The following is a 17,401-nucleotide window of genomic DNA, read 5'->3' as shown; positions in this document are numbered from 1 at the left end:
GACAAATTCAGGTCATCAGAAGAGTCAGAAGAAACAGAATTCTGATCAAAAGATTCATAATCAAGCACAGCCCTAGGCCTCTTGGGGGGGGGGGGTTGACTACCCCTGATTAGAGTAATTAGATCTTCAGCCATTTTTTTCATTTGTTTTTTTTAGGTATAGGGGCCTGAGCATCAGTTTTTTAGACATGGATCGAGATTTTGGCCTTAGTAATGAAGGCGGTGTCGATTTAATATGCAAGTCTGTAGGCCTGAATACACCCCTCAGAAGCCGGTGCTTGCACAGCAGCTCCAGACCCATCCAAGGTAGAGACATCCAAGAGTTCCATAGTTGAAGTATCACGCGGCATACCGGACTCTGAATGGGTCTCAGTAGAGGCCTGCGAATCAGAAATAGCGAGTATCGGGGGCTGCGAAAGTGCCTCACTGAGTACTGGCGAACTGGCGACTGGCTTAGGAGAAGCGTTGTCGGCAGTTTTGGACCTCGGCGGCCTGTCTCTGTCTTTTTCTTTGCGTTTTTTCAGAATTCCGGTAGTTGGATAGCTAACAGACGCCATTTCTGGATAATTAAACCAAGAACCAAAATATTTAGAGGCAAAAATGTACCAACGACGGACAGTGCGCCGATTAAATAAAGCACAAAACCGACAGCAAGGTACGTCGTTAGTCAGGGCCTAGGCAAGGAATACAGTACAAATGAAAACCTTTATGAGGTATTTGCTTCCCACAAGTAATGCAATTATTAACTTTTACTGACATCGGTAAGGAGCAAGAAAAAGTTTCCCCAATGGGGTACTTAGCTTTAAGTTGAAGACTTCGGTTCTGAAACTCGAAAATGAAAATTTCAGGAGTCGGCCGACTGGCACTTGCAAACTGCTTCTGCTTCGAGCACCGCATGGCAAGAAAGACTGATGTAATGGCGTCGGCTGCATGTTTTATACCCCTGACGACCTGACGTCATGGAAGAAGGGACAGCAACTGATGCAGGACCCAAGACTTTATTAATCAAGCCGACTGAGGGCAACCTGCCAGGAGATTACTCAAATGTAGTGACTGCAACACTGAAACACGAAGAACATGGTAGCAGACACCACAAATTACCTCTATGGGAAACAAGTCCCACCAATCTTACCAAAAGACTCTCAGACACTGAAATTTGACCTACTCTGCATTACTGAATGGAACCCTAATACTTCTGTAACAATTCAAACTTCTAAAACCTTCAGCACACACACACACACACACACACACACACACACACACACACACACACACACACACACAAAGGGAGGAGGCAAGAAAAAGCAGAACTTTTTCACTGGCAATAACAAGTATTGGTAATTGAGCTGTACAGCAAATAAGGCAAGGGGACAATCATTTTCATTAAACTAATGTGCGATGTCACTAGCTGCACCTTCACAGGTATGTGTCTGTCCTCAAATGCAGGAACCTAAAAAAAAGTATGCCAAACATACCTCTCAACCGTACCGAATCTTTTGGTTTTTACCAGCTTTGATGTCCAAATAATGGGGTGCCACGATTCTCGAGTGGCACCCTTTACTTTCCGAAGTCCATGGCTTTTTAACATTTTTTTCCCGACCTTTTTTCAGACTGACGTCATCACGCGGAGGCGTGCGTGGTGACGTCAGCTTCATGAGCAGCCTATCAGCCTGTCAGAATTCAGCTGAGGGCTGCTGTGGGTTGAGTGGGTGAGTTTACTACTGTGGCTACAATGTTGAAAGAATATAGTATGTGAATTAAAAGGGATTTTCTGTATTAAAATAAGTCTAATCCTATGCTTATCATCATTTGTACAGTGTAATTCACTATCTTTTGTCTCTTTTTTTTCCTACATTTCTTATTGCCATGGTTGTTAGAGACTGTGCATTGGTGTGGTAACGTACAATGGCTTTGTAAATGAATGTTGATCTACATTTGCGGTTATAGTTAACACGCTAAAGCACCAACGCGCCTGGAAATTTAAATGTAGAAATGGCTTGCTACAAGTTTAGATGATTTTTCTTTTTTAGTGTTTAACTCATTGGAGTTTTTCTTTATAGGGCAGTAACTGCCGTCAGATGTCCTTACGTTCTGGTTTCTCACTTCTGAGCCAAGCCTAGCAAAGCTCCATTAAAAACCACAGATTTAAAATTAAAGGGTCCATCGTTTCTGAAATGTAAAAAGTCATCAGTACCTACATCTGCTACCTTCAATATTCGCTCTCCCCTCCCATCAAAAGGCTTACAAATCTTGTCACGTTCTATGTTGTGCCTTGATGACAGCTTTTGGATTCTAAAGAATTGCCTAACTTGTACTGTCACACAGGAAGGCTCTTTCTTTGTCAGAATGCTGCATACTCACTTGCATTGTTAAAATTTATACTGTGATAGGGTTTTGTTAGTTTCTCATTTTCCCTTTAATATGTCTGTTTAGGGTGGTCTGATAAGGGCACTAACTGGTAGGGATCAAGGTAACTAATTCACGAAAGTATGCAAGTCATTAAGTTGGCCCTTTTCTTGAAACATATTGGGTGATAGTTTCGGAAATGACCTTTTGAGAAGTAATCTAAAATTGTTCTGATGCTTCTTATGAAACTAGTATGGATTTCTTTTTGAGAAAATAAAAGATATGCTGCACAGTATGGAATTCCCTTGGCACTGCATTTGGGTGGAAGTATAGCAACGTGTCTTATTTTATTTTTACTTTTGTATGCAATTCTCAACGAACCATCTACGATACATAATTGGACGAATTAAAGTTTTAAGGACTGTAGCATTTGGTTTTTATGTGATTATTATAATCACATGCTTAAAGATACAGTTGCTTTACTAAACATTGATTTCTCTACTACTGTGATCCATTACTGCTGGGTGACAGTTTTCTACAAAAACAGTTTCTTTCTCTTAGATATAACCGTTTTGTGATGGAATAAAGTAGTCTGAAACTATGAGAGTTTAAATGAAGATTTTGGTTTTCTGGGGTCTCAACTTTGCTTCTGTGATGCGAGTTGAAATGACAGCATTAAGAAACATTTAATTTTCTTTCTTGTGGTTGCTACACTGCACTAGGTGTATCAAACTAAGCTTCTGACCATTCTTTCATCATAAATCATGTTCATAATGGAATTAAGGAGAAACTGATCAGAACCAAGCTTGGGGGAGCTATTTCACTTTGGTGCTTGTGTATACTTGGAAACTACTGAAGGGATGGATCTCTTGGGGAAATGCTTCATTTTGGGGCTTGACTGCTTGTGCATATTGGAAACTACTGAAAGTTGTTAAGCTTTTGACTTTTTGCTATGGGTCATTTTCTCAAAATTGTAGTTTTCTAGCAAATCACTGCAGTGTGGCAGGTCTTTGAGGACTGAAGTCAGAAAATAATGGCAGGCAACAGACATTACATCTGATTTTGAGACTTCATCCTTTAGAAAATTCATGCTATGCTATACAAAATCTGTTATTCTGTCCACAGTCTAAGTTTGGAAGAGCAGTATTTAAAAAGTGCCACTGTATTTCTATGCCTTTGTTTGGTCCCCCATTATTTGTGACTTTGTCCAGATTTCTTGCTCTAATAGACTGAGAGAGGTATAGCCATAATATATGCAGTCATATAACTGAATAATTAATTCTATGGAGCTGTACCTGTGCCTTCTGGCTTCTGTTAATTTTAATTTCAGTTTATCGATTACTGACTTTTGATGTAATGCATAATTTTGTATCCCATATCTCACAGACTGTCATGGGGTGCTGGATGGCGATTAATAGCATATAATAGCATAATGAATAAGAAACTGCAAAGTAATGTTAGCTTAAGTATATTCATGGAAAATAATATTGAATTATATATTAAGTCATCAAAAGAACTTTTTTTTGCAAGTACAAAGTAAAAGATTTAACCATCCAGTAAGCTTTGTAGCTGAAATTGTTAAGCTGATAGTAATTGTTTCATATTTTACCCATAGCACATGTATGCTGTGGTTGCTAATATAATATTGCACCTGTGTTACAATACTGTGTAATGTCAGTTTGTGTAATGTATTGAATTTGTGTGAATTTTTTTCCAGCTTAGGGCTTGCGGTCCTAGAAGTATATTGTCAATAGTCCTAACTTAAGGTGCTTTGTCTTGTGAAATGTACATGTGTTGGCAGATTGAGGACTGCTGTAAGTCAGTAAGCAAAGTAATGACAGATGCACTTAGTGTCAGACAGGCTCAGACTTCATATGCTTCAGAAAATGTATTATACTGCAAAGCGTGTTATTGTAACAACTTCATAAAGGCAATATTTATTAAATTAAATTATCTCCTTCGCTTCTGGCTTCCATACATCCCACCCCTTACATTTTTGGCTTTATCACTAACAGCTGAGTGCTGACTGTCGTGCTAACTGATTGAGAGATATGTTGTTTGCACTTTTTTTTGTTCTTGAAAGCAATTAACCAACGGATACACAGTGTATTACTTAAGAAAGAATTAATTTGATTGTTTTATATGTGTAGTAGTAGTGGACTAATACAAGTTGATTTTATTTTTACATAAGAGAATTGTATTTTAGTTTCATACAAGTTTGTAGTTTTATACAAGTTCGGATGTTAATAATATAAATAAAACAGTTTTGTTCCGGTTTATATTTTGCGTTATTTAATGAAGAGGGCTGAAGTGCAGCCAGACGCAGTTAATTTTATTTTTATAAACTAAAATTATATTTAAGTTTTGCACAAGTTCAAATATTAATATAAATAAAACAATTGTTTTTCTGCTTATTTTGTGTTTCATGATCATGTTTTGGTCATCTGTTCTTCAGTTTGCATTTAAAAGTTATCCCACAGTTCCATCAGACTGGGCAGGGTTACAGAATTATGCATGCAAATTTTAGGTTAATAAGCGTACAGATTTGTACCTATTTCTCATGGGCCTTTGTCCAGATTTTTGATGTTTCCAGGTTGAGAGGTATGATGTCAAACACTGACGGAATGAAACAAACATAACATTAGAATCCACCGGGGGGGGGGTCCTTAACATTAGAAATAGCACTTGTTTGCATCCTTGCCTAAACGGTACTACCGTTTTCTACCTGACTCAGTCTTGTAAGGTCCCAAATAAAGAAAACATTCGGGAAGAATACACTTCACCACTAGGCCAATCCAGACTTGCACATGCATATTACATATAAGTCAAGGCTCCAGCTTACCTTGTCAACAGTAACCTGAAAGCAAATATACATTCATTTATTTTATATCTTGAGCAGGTAAATGACCTGATCTAAGCCAGAACCTTTTTAGTCATCACACGCACAATCATGTATACATACAGACACAAAGAAAATGACCTGCAAACAAAATACAAGTTTGTCCTAATTGCATAAAATTGTAAAGAAACATTGGGCAGAGAAAAATGTTCTGAACACTACCAATACATTATCTGGAGCTTTGTAAAATACTTAGTTGACCAAGTGAGAGATAAAATGGCCACTTAAGAAATCCTACAAGCAATTTAAAGTAGAAAGGGCTAGGTGAACAAAAGCAGGGAAAAAAAATCACTTAACTGGACACTATGTGCCTAACCCAACAACTACTACTGTACTTGAGAAGACAGAGTAAAGCATAAGGGAGACCAAATATGGGTAGACAGAAATAAGCAACAGTTAGCTTAGGATGTACCCATAAAACTTAGTGGACATAAACAGATAAATTACCTGTACTTGATATTTATTAGAGGTGCTTCTACAAAGTCAGAGAGGCATTCAATGTTGAGAACCTGCTGCACTTGAGCTCCCCCTTCCACAACTGGGTCTACAGGCTTTGTCTGAATATTCAGCTGTGAACAGAATAGTTAAAGAAAAAATTCTGGGACAGGCAAATTAATTGCTTAAACAATGACAGACAGCTCTGGACATTAGGCAGCACAAAATTAACTATTTAATCCCCTCCAACATGTATGCAATAAACTAAGCTTCACCAAACTTCAGGCGAAATTAGTTTTATTCTAATAATTTAATCACTTCAAGTAATAATTATTCTAAATTAAACAGCCAAACCCTGCAGCTTGAACTGATCAGGTCCTTATGCATTAATAACCTCACCATGTGTTTTGCAGAGCTTACCAAACATACGTACAGAAAAGGCAATAACTAGAAATGTAACAGTCCACAATACTAAAGGGGGAGGGAAGGGATACAAAGCTTGACACAGTTCCAGAATGCAGACAGGTATGTCTGACAGCTGAAGGAAACCAACTTTATAATGAAAAGGAAGTTCTTAAAGTGATTGGATCTATGGAAATCACTCCTTTAGTGGGTGCATGGTAAACAATGACTCCAGGGCAACAATAAAACTGTGGAATGGGACAGGTGAAGATGAAGCAAGTGAGCAGCTAGGATCCATAAAACAGGCCACACAGCCTACCTCCTGAAATAATTTGTTTGCACATCTGGTTGCATTTCATGGACTGGGTAAGTCTACAGTTATCTCTTCAGGTAAAAAATGAAAAGCATAGTACTTCCATTTTATGTTGAGTTTTTCTACCATAGTTATGGAGTACAAAAGGTGCTGGAATTTCTGTACAGCTCCTGAGGGGTGGTGGTGGCAGGGTGAACCTTCAACTTTCAGTTTATTTTCATAGCTTGGAGTTGAAGAGTGAAGCAGCTTTTTACCATGTATGCCTGCAAACATCCCTTCCTATCAAGAAGCAAGAACACAAAAAAGGAAGATGGAGAGAAAAGTCTTTAATTTTTTTTTTTGGTCTACAGTGATGAACACTTTTTTCTATCATCTTCCTTTAGACAGCTTCAGTAGTTGTATTAACTGCTACAACAGAAAAACAAGTAGCATCCATATTCCCAAGGTAGTGGAAAAAAAATAAGGAGTTCAAGAACTGAAGGAGATCCCACCTCTCGAAGCTACTTTAAAGAACACAGACTGTTGCACACCACAAGAAGACTTATAAAATACTGCCATGAGGCAGACACATCCACAAACTACCCTCACTTGTGTCTCATGCTTAATATGACAGTTAACTATTAGTCACAGTATTTTAAATAATGGGTCTACCAACTTATCCATCTTTTTTCTACTTTCTATCCTGCTAAGGGTCACACTGGTTGCAAGCTGAGCAGGGCAGACAAATCTTCCATTTCTCCAGATAGAAGACTACCTCATCTCAAGAGATCATCAATCATTCAAAGGCAAGCAGAGACATACTCCCTTCCAATGTGTCCTGGATTTGTCCTAGGGCTTCCTCCCAGTGCACAACACATTGTACACTCCTGGTGGGAGTGCAGTCTTACAAAAACAAACCACCTCGGGTGACATCTCAAAAAAGAGTAGCAGTGGCTTACTCAGAGATCTTTCCTGGACTGCCAAGCACTTTAATCTTATTACAACAGTGGGCCCAGTCATCCTTTCAGTTACTACCAAAATCTTAAGATCACAGAGATGACAAAATACACTACATGATATAAAGAAAACCTCTGCCTTATGATAACTCCTGTTTCACTGCTGCAGCCTGGTACAAAAGCCTGTAGGGTCTATATCATGACGAACGACAAAAAGAGCGAACACTCTTTTATTGAACACTAAAAACTGAAAGCAATAAATGTTGAATACACGGAACAGTGATTTGTTTCCCCGGGGGGGGGGATCGCTGCTTCGCAACCCCCCCCCCCCACAAATCCAAACAAAATAAAGTGGGGGGCTTTCAACCCACACCCCCTACTTAAATATACCATCTCCAAGATCACACCACAGTGGAGGAAATGGCAAAGTCCTGAAAACGGCCCAGCGATTTTTTTCCCTGGGGGAAAAAAAAATCACTGTTCCATGTGTTCGGCATTCAGTGCTTTCGACTTTTAGTGTTTGATAAAAGAGTGCTCGCGGTTTTTATCGTTCAACGTCGTAATATTGACCCAGCCTGAAGTACTACTACTACTGCTGCACCTATCTAAATAGGCAATCACCTGATCTCATATACCTTCTCATGAGCATGATTACAAAAGAAGTCTACCACATAAGGTAGCTAAACCCTTAAACATAAGAAAGCAGCAACTCTGACCACATTCAAGGAGCAATCCACTCTTCTGGGACAAAATCACAACCTCCACAGTTTGGACGTTCACTACACTCTGTGGTGAAATGTTCCATTACAAGCTGGAAATGACAGTCAGTTATGGCTAAGACATCATTTGCAAACAATAAAGCCACAACCCTAATATCCGTGCTCCAGACCTTGGATGCAACCTTGACAGCCTGTCCATGAAAATCGCAGAGGTGGATAGACAGAGACACAGGCCTTGTGGAGTCCAGCTCCCATAAAGAATGTATCTAACTCAGAAAATGTGGACACAGTACTCGCTACTCAAATCTAGGGATGTAACAGCATCCATGTGATCCTAAACTATTGCAGCACATCCCACAAGACATTCCTGAATATGCAGCAACATAAGTTCTCCAAGTCAGCAAAACATGCAGCAAACTCCCATAAACCCTTCTAATATCAGAGCCTGTTATAGGCTTCCCCAGGGAGGCTGAGAAGCATTATCCCTATACAACTGTTGATTAGATTTAAGGCTCATTGTCAGTGCAGACCAGAGCAGAAAAGCTCTAACAAATGCAAACATAAAAAATATTACAGCATCAGTTCACAAAGGATAAACGTTTTGAATATGTGCATTGTTAATATCAGTATTGAAATGGAAACAATAAGGGAAAGTATAAAAGTGAGAAAGAAATAAAAATATTAACAAATAAACGGAACGATACATTTGTCTTCTCATTTCCACTCTTCCAAAATGTATGGTTCGCTGATCCAATTCAGTCACTTTCATTAGACTCATGGAACTAGCTCTCAAGCTCCTCCCAATACCAACAATGCCCCACAAATCTGATATACCACAGATAGAGTTTGCTGGTCCAACTCTAACATGTACATGGCACTATATAATTATGAAAAGGCAAGATAAAGACATACAGAAAGGCTGAACCCCACACATGGAAAGATGGGTTCCCAAAGGGACATCGCTTAGGTTCCACTAGAAAGAAAAGGAAGGGGACTGGAGGGTGGGTAATTGAGGAAGAATGAAAACGGACAACACAAATGCATCGTTATGGCAAGTACATAACATATGTATTTGATGTTGTCATTTTCATTCATTCCTCAATTGATGGGACAGTCACCAGCTAGATGAATCTTGGGTGGCCCTCATGGAAGGATGTTGCGGAGTACAGCTGAACAAAATGCTGCCCTATTTCTGGAAAGTAGGTCTAACTTGTAATTAGCAATGGCAGCTGCACAAATATCTATGGATGCTTTTCACCAAAAGGCAGATGAAGTGGCTACAGATCTCATGGAATGTGCTTTAGGAAACTTAGGTAAAGATAAAAGTCTTTCTTTATAAACAAAGGGTATACAGTCAACCATTTAGCCTGGGTTACTTTAGATACTGCTTTAACCAATTTGTTCCTGAAGAAGGAGATAAATAATTGGTCAGTTTTCCTAAAATTATAGTTCTGTACTTACCATAACTTGGCATCTATTATCTGTAGTCACCATTCATCATGTTAGGGTCTAGGATCTGGTATCGTATGCGAGTCTTCATACTTTAGACAACAGCTTGCTCCTCCCCCCCTCCCATGATGCGCTGCTGCCCTCTAATCTCTCAGATTGAGTTTGCAGAAGCTAGAAGACAGACCTAGGCATCCTGATAAAGGAAGAGGGGCAGAGAGTGGGACCGTGATGAATGGTTACTACAGATAACACAGATGCCAAATTATAGTAATTACATAACTATAAATCTGATGTTATCTTAGTCACCATTCCTCACGTTAGGGTCAGAATCCCCAGCTACCTGAACCCTGGGTGGCCTCAGGGAAGGACATGCTGAAGGACTGTGGAGCCAAAGGAAGCCCTTCTTCTAGTAGTAAAATCCAACTTGTAATGGGAAATAAAGGTGTGACGTGAAGACCATGCTGCTGCACAAACATCATCTAAGGATTGGGGAACTGCAAAGACAGCTGATGTAGACACCTCTCTATTGGAATGAGCCTTTATCGGAGTAGATGGAGGAACATCTCTTGAAGAGTAAATGAAAGAAATACATTCAAGATCCATCTGGAAATTGTAACCTTTGATACTCCCTTGCCCTTTCTTGTTTGCTGAAAAGGCTACAAACAACTGGTCTGAACGCCTAAATTCCTTAGTTCTGTGCAGATAAAACGAAGCTGGTGATGAACATCCAAGGTGTTCAGAATACATTCCCATTTATTCGTATAGTTAGGGAAAACAACTGAAAGCTGAATACAATGACTGATATTAGTTTCTGAAGCTACTTTAGACATAAAAGATGGATTAGGTCTTAGGGCTACTCTGTCCTTATGGAAAATTAAGTAAAGAGGCTTAATGGTAAGGGCTTGCAGCTCAGACACCCTCTTCACTGAAGTTACTACCACTAAAAGGACCATCTTCGAAGAAAGAAACTTTAGCTCACAAGATGACGCCAGTTAGAAGGGAGGCCTTGTTAAAGATTGTAGCACTAAAGTAAGATCCTACAGTGGAGAAGGATCTTTTACCCTTTTTTAACGCCAGTTAGAAGAGAGGTCTTGTTAAAGATTGTAGCACTAAAGTAAGATCCTACAGTGGAGAAGGATCTTTTTACTGGGGGTCTTAGCAAATGTATATCTTTCAAAAAGGCCTTGCAAAGCCTAGAGAAAAAGCTAGGTTCAGAGTCGAGGTGCAAATTCGAAATTGCTGCCAGTTGAATCTTGATTGTGGAAAAACTGGCCCCTTCTTTAAACAGAGTGGACAGAAAGAGAAGAATCTCGGAAATGGAAGCTGAGAAAGGATCCAAATTCCTACTCTTTGTCCAAATAGAGAACCTCTTCCGTTTGCTAATATAAACCTTCCTAGCAGATCTCTTTGAAGCAAGGATAATATCCTTCATGGGCGACGCTAGCCTGGACTTGGCCAATATCACTGGAAGTGGACAAACCATGCTCTCAGACGAAGAGTCTGAAGATTTGGGAGTAGAAGGAGCGATGGATGGGATATGAGATCCAGAGATGGATCGAGCACCCAGGATGGATGGTTCACGTGAGACCATAAAAGGGGGACCACACCTACTGAGGCCAGAAGGGGGCAATGAGGATCAATTGTGCCTTGAGGCATCTGGCTTTCTGGAGTACTCTGGAAATCAAAGGCAAAGGGGGAAAGGCATAAAGGAAACCTGGAGGCCAATCGTGAGTGAGTGCATCCCTGGGGGATTCTCCCTCTGGGGGATCAAAGCAAAGAAATTCCTGCATTTGTTGTTTAGGTGAGATGTAAACAGATCGCAGCTCGGAAGGTCCCATCGATGGAAAATCTGTTGCGCTACCACCAGATTCAGTGACCACTCGTGAGGGGTCAGAATTGCCCTGCTCAATTTGTCCGCCAAAACACTGGATGCCCCGGGAATGTGCATTGCAATAAGAAAGTGCCCTGCAGACATCGCCCATTCCTATATCCTCATGACCTCGCAACAAAGCAGATAAGATCATGTGTCCCCCTTGCTTGTTTATGTACCAAACTACCATGTTGTCCGAAAGAACTGCAATCGTTCCTTCAGGGAGACGATCCTGAAAGGCTTGCAACGACAAAAGGACTACTCTTAACTCCAGAATATTTCATGTGCAGGCTGGTCTCTGAAGGGGACCACGTCCCTTGGACAGTCTTTCCCTTGAAATGCCCCCCCCCCCACCCTAGGAGAGAAGCATCTGTGGTGTCCATGGCCTTGGGAACTGGGGGAGTAAAGGACCTGCCTATTAAGAGGTCCTGAGAGTGGATTCCACCACAAAAGGTGAGTCTGACAAATGGGCATGGGACGAGCAGCGAACAATAGCAGATGATAAAGTGCTGACCCTTGGACTACAAAGGTCCAGTGAAGTACTCTCATATAGTACCTTGCCATCAGGACCAAATAAATGGCAACTGCTATGGACCATAGGGCTCTGAGAATGTGTGAAGCTGGAGGGCAAGTTTGCTCCAACAGAATCTGGACGAGAGTGCGTATGAGAATTACGTGGCGAAGAGGAAGAGCTGCAGTCTCCGTCATGGTATCCAACAGTGTGTCGATAAACTCCAGATGCCGAGTTGGATTCAGGCAAGACTTGGTTAGGTTCACAGAAATCCCCAACTGGCAGAACAGAGAGAGTAGGGAAGTGAATGTTGTCCAATAGTTGATGCTTTGTGGGGGCTGTGAGGGGCCAATAGTCTAGATAGGGAAATACTTGGAGTCCGTGCAGTCAGAGATGAGCTGTCACCACTGCCATGCATTTGAACACCCAGGGGGCTGAGGTGAGACCAAAGGGCATGGCCCAGAACTGAAAATGATTGGCTCCTAAGCAAAAGCAGAAGAATCTCCTGGACTGTCGGTCGATTTTTTTATATGATAGTATGCATCCTGTAGATCTACTGAGCACATTCAGTCATTGCCGTGCATAAGGGGCACAATCGGCTGCACAGTGACCATCCAAAACTTTGACTTCTGTACAAACAAATTTAGACAGCCGAGGTCCAGAATAGGACGCATGTTCCCAGTTTTCTTTGGAACTAAAAAGAAGCAGGAGTAAGTTCCAGATCATATGTATCCTGTGGGGACCTCCTGGACAGCTCTATTATGAAGGTTCCCGACCTCCTTCCAGGCCAATTCTTTCTGACTGGGCGGCACATCTGAAAGAGTTCTGGTCTTTGGGGGGAGGGGGGGGGGTAGTCTAAAAAGGGAATGTAATAACCCATGGAAATAATGGTTAGCAACCACTGATCGTTGGTAATATTTGCCCAGGTTGAAGGGTGCAAGGACAACCGGCCCCCGACGTCCTCCAGGGACACTGAAAAGGTTTCTCAGAGAAGGGCTCCCTGGAACCTTGATTCTGAGGGCCTCCCCTGCCACTGGGGTGATGTCTGCCATTGAAACCTCTTCCCTGTCCCCTGGAAGAGGAATCGCCTTGAATGTCATGGAATGGAGGTTGCGACTTATGGAACCACATTTTCTTACTCCCTTTTTGGGTCTTAGAAAAGGACCTTTGAGGGGTAGAAAACTTAATTCTGACTGCCGTCTTCCCTTCCTGTTCACTGCGGGTCCGTCAAAGATGGCATTAATGAATGACGTCCTGAAGGCCTCTGCGAACCTGCTTAGGCGCAGCCAAGCATGATGCCAGATGCCAATGCCTGAACTGGCAGCCCGTGAGGAGCCTTCCGCCATGTTGGAGAATAACCTCATGGATGAATTAGCAATGGAATGAAGGGCAGCCAGCTTGGGAGAAACAGTCAAATTCCTCCTTAGACATGCACTCCATGAGGGAGGTTGACAACTCGCTTAATCAAGTCACTCTGGAGATGGGTGAAATGAGTGAGATAGTTTAATGCTCGCAGGCTAAAGGAAGCTGAAGCGAACACCTGCTTTGCAAATCTATCCAGAGCTCTCAATTCACGATTGGTAGGATGGACAGAGGAACTCTGCTCCTCTAACTCCTCCTTGGTGGCACCTGCCACCACGACAGCATCAATTGGGACTGCCTTGGACCAGAATGCTTTATCCGCCGGGGGACTAAGGAACTTATCCACTTTCTTTGGCACTGGCTCCACGGTATCCAGCTCTTTCCTTATCCTGCTGGCCACAAGGTTGATAAGAGGGTCAGCAGGAGGGGACACCCAAGAGGTAGATGGGCCCATACCGAAAGCCTCCAGAAATATGGTTCCTTCAGAGGATGGGGATTGGGCCGACCAACCTCCCTAGGCCAAAAGGATTTTGAGTATGTCTCCAAAGGAGACGTCCTCAGGTGGAGATCACAGGGACCCATCCCCTTCATCAGCATATGCATCTTTCATTAAAAGACTCCATAGGGGAGTCAAGACGTCGCCTCTTGCATGTCCTCTTCCTCGGAACTTCCTTCACTGAAGGCTGTGAGGAAGACCCAGAAGAGGAGAGGACCCCTAAAGGGGAGGCTCCCCCCTGGAGGCTAGACCGATCGGGCTGACCTGAAACAGGATGAGATGGTCCTCTCAAATCCAGGGGCTGAGTAAGATGACCACGAGGTGAGGGAGGCAGCTCTGATAGAGAAGGATCTTTTCACTGCCCAGAAAGGGGAGGGACTGGAAAAGGTTCCGTCCCCTTCTCCCGCTGATAAGACTGCAGCCGAGGAAGGGGCAAACCTCACCAGACCCCTCCACACCTCTGGACAGGACCAGCCCAGAACTGTTGAAAGCTTAAGTGTCGAGGGATAGGGACCTGTCCGATAACCCTGGACCGGAACCTACCCACACGGATTCTGGAGCCCCTGCAGCAAAGCTGACTAGCAGCTGGTCAGAGTTTCTGAGAGGTTTAGTCCTGTCCAAATAGAATCTAAGCTGTCCATGCACATCCAGAGAATGCAGTATCCTTTCCCCTTTATTCTGAGGATTAGGGAAAAAAGTAAGCAAATGAATGGACTAGTTTAAGGCCACACTAGACACCACCTTGGGCATAAAAGATGGGTTAGACCTGAGGGAAACTGTCTGCATGGAAGAGAATGAAGGGTTCCCACTGCCATAAGGGCCTGCAATTCAGACACTCTTCTTGCTGAAGTGATGGCTAAAAGTAAAGCTGTTTTCCAAGAGTGGAATTTCAACTCTGCTGTAGCAGCCAGTTCAAAGGAGGGGGGGGGGTAAGTTTTTTCCAGTACAATGTTAAGGTCCCAGGTTGGTGTGGGTGCTTTCCTGGGGGGGGGGGGTCTTAAATTTTTGGACCCTCTAAGGAATTGCTTTACCAGGGGATGTGAGAAGAGGGGCGGCTCAGTATTGTAATGAGCTGATATGGCTGAAGCATGAATCTTAATAGAAGAGAAGGCTAGGCCCTTGTGGAGCATTTCTATTAAGTAATCTAGTATATGAGGTAAGCTGGTCACAGTTGTGCCCATCCCTGGAGACTGGCTCCAGGAACAGTATCTTTTACACTATTCTGAATAGGATTTTCTAGTACTAGGCCTCCTTGCCTCAAGAATGACATGCAACACCTGCTTACTGAGGGTTGCCAGAGGTGAGCTCAGGGAATTAAGCCAGGCTGCAAAGTTCAGGGTTTGAAACCGAGGGTGCAGAATCTGGCCCGCCTGCTGGGACAGCAGGGAAGGGGTCTGAGGCAGGTGCCATGGTTGTAGCACTTTCAGACGGCGCAAAAGAGGTTACCAGTGCTGGCATAGCCAGTCTGATGCAATCAGTATTGCCCTTGGCTTGTCCTGTTTGATCTTTAGTAGAACCTTCGAGAGGAGAGGGAGAAAGGCATAGACTGGGAGGCTTTCCCAGGTAAAGGACAGGGCATCCACTTTCCAAGCTCGACTGTGGGGAGTTCTGGTGCAGTATTTGTTCAATTGGTAGTTCTGAGGGGAGGGAAACAAGTCTACCTCTGGATTCCCCCAATTTGTTCCTCAAGAGCTTGAATATTTTGGGTTCCAATTTCCATTTGTGTGGGTCCATGAGATTTCTGCTTAAGTCGTCTGCCAGTGAATTTAGTTTGCCTGGCAGGAATTGAGCTTATAAGTGCACTTGGTTGCTCAAGGCTGTGTTCCACAGAGCCATAGCTAGTCTGCAGAGTGGGCAAGAATGGGTTCCCCCCTGCTTGTTTATGTACCACATAACTGTGGTGTTGTCTGTCTTTACCAATAGTTGCCCTGGAAGAATAAGGTCTTTGAAGGCTGTCAGAGCATTCTGTACAGCTAACATTTCTTTTTGATTGATATGCAGGTGCAGCTGCTACTTTGGGTTCCATTTGCCCTAAATGCACTGCCCTGCCATGTGAGCCACCCATGCATAGTCTGATGCATCTGTTAGGGTTTGGACGGCAGGGGGTAGAGTGAAAGGGAGTCCCTTGTTGTGGTGGCAGGCCTCTGCCTACCAAAGGAACTCTGCCCTTAGACAAGGAGTGATAGGAATTATTGTTTCCAGGTCCTGAGAATGTTGACACCATAGACTTTTTAGATACCATTGAAGTTTCCTCATATGCAGTCTTGCATATGGAATTAACAGAATGCAAGACGCCATGAACCCCAGGGCTTGCAGTATTTTCCTTGCAGATAGCTGTTTTTTTGTGGCCAGTAGGTTGAAGTAGGTTGTCAAATAAATTTGTTTCTCTGGAGTGAGGAATACCATCTGGGAAGTTGTGTTCAAGCTTGCTACCAGGAATACAATCTGTTGACAGGGTACTAGGTGTGATTTCTTCTCGTTGATGGTGTACCCCAGTGAAGTTAGAAGTCTCTTTACAAATGCCAGGTGCTGTAATAGCAAGTCCTGACTTTCTGCCTGAATCAGGCAATCGTCCAAGTATGGGTAAATCTGAATATTTCTCTGCCTGCAAAATGCAATCGCTGGAGCTAGGCACTTTGTGAATACCCTGGGCGCAGTAGATAAGCCAAAGGGAAGTGCAGAGAACTGATAGTGCATGGAGCCTGCCCTGAAGCGTAGGTATTTCCTGCAAGGTTTCCTTACTGGGATGTGCAGGTAAGCTTCTTTTAAGTCTAGGGTTGCCACCCAGGCATCCTTGGCTAGCACAGGAAGAAGCTGTTGGAGAGTTAGCATTTTGAATTTTGGAACCGCCAAGAAGGTGATGAGAATAGACAGATCCAGGATAGGATGCCAGGAGTTTTCTTTTCTGGGAACCAGGAACAGTCTTGAATAAAAACCTTGTCCCCTTTGTTCTGCTGGGACAGGTTGAATAGCCTTGATGCTGAGGAGAGAAAGCACTTGTTTCTGGGCCTCCGCCCACTGGTTTGGGGGGAGGTCTGGCCATCCACTTAGGGTTGGGAGTAAATGGAAGTGGAATCTGTATCCTAGGGAAACTATGTTTAAAACACATTTGTCTTGGGCATGCAGGGCCAGCTTTCCTCCTAAAGGAGCAAGTAGTTGGGAAAAGCTTGGAGGAGTTAAGGATAAGTCATTGTGCCATTTTACCATAGGGGGTGGTTTAATACTCCCTGCTTTGGAGGTGGGAGCCCCTCACGCTTAGATCTGTGCATAGCCTGAGACTGAAGTCTTGGTGGTCTGCTGCCCCTGGGTTTGGACTGAGAAGGCCTGGAAGGGACTGGAAAGGCCCAGTTCTTTGAAGATCAATGCTGACTCAATCTAGGTGGCTGTACTTGTAAGAAATCTTTAACAGTTTGCATAGATTTACGTTTTCCTCCATCTTTTTGAGGACTTCTACTTTATTGCCAAAAAGGTACTCTTGGTTTAAGGGTGCATCCAGTAATTTTGCTTTTACATGATCTGGCAAGTTCTGTTCCTTAAGTAGTTCTGTTCCTTAAGTCGAGCATGCCTTCTAAGTACAGACCCAGTGACAGCAGCCCTGCAAGACGCTTCTAAAGCATCAAAACCACACTGCAAAGCATGTTTACCAACTTGGTCAGCAGAATGCA

The 17,401-nt window shown here is 42.9% G+C and overlaps 1 protein-coding gene across 5 annotated transcripts in view; it reads right to left on the bottom strand.

The window, feature by feature from the left end:
* The window catches only part of LOC122811506 (AP-2 complex subunit alpha-2), a 2,640,839-nt gene that overhangs the window by 539,368 nt on the left and 2,084,070 nt on the right, over positions 1 to 17,401 (bottom strand). For all 5 annotated transcript variants that reach the window (XM_044083382.1, XM_044083385.1, XM_044083386.1 and 2 more), the window contains one exon: positions 5,692 to 5,815. In XM_044083382.1, coding sequence (XP_043939317.1) covers positions 5,692 to 5,815 — 124 coding nt within the window. The remainder of the gene's footprint in view (positions 1 to 5,691; positions 5,816 to 17,401) is intronic.

This window comes from Protopterus annectens, chromosome 9.part0, assembly GCF_019279795.1.
Source record: "Protopterus annectens isolate FY-2018-M chromosome 9.part0, PAN1.0, whole genome shotgun sequence".
NCBI classification, from domain to species: Eukaryota; Metazoa; Chordata; order Ceratodontiformes; family Protopteridae; genus Protopterus; species Protopterus annectens.
This window is presented reverse-complemented; position numbering and strand designations above follow the sequence as displayed.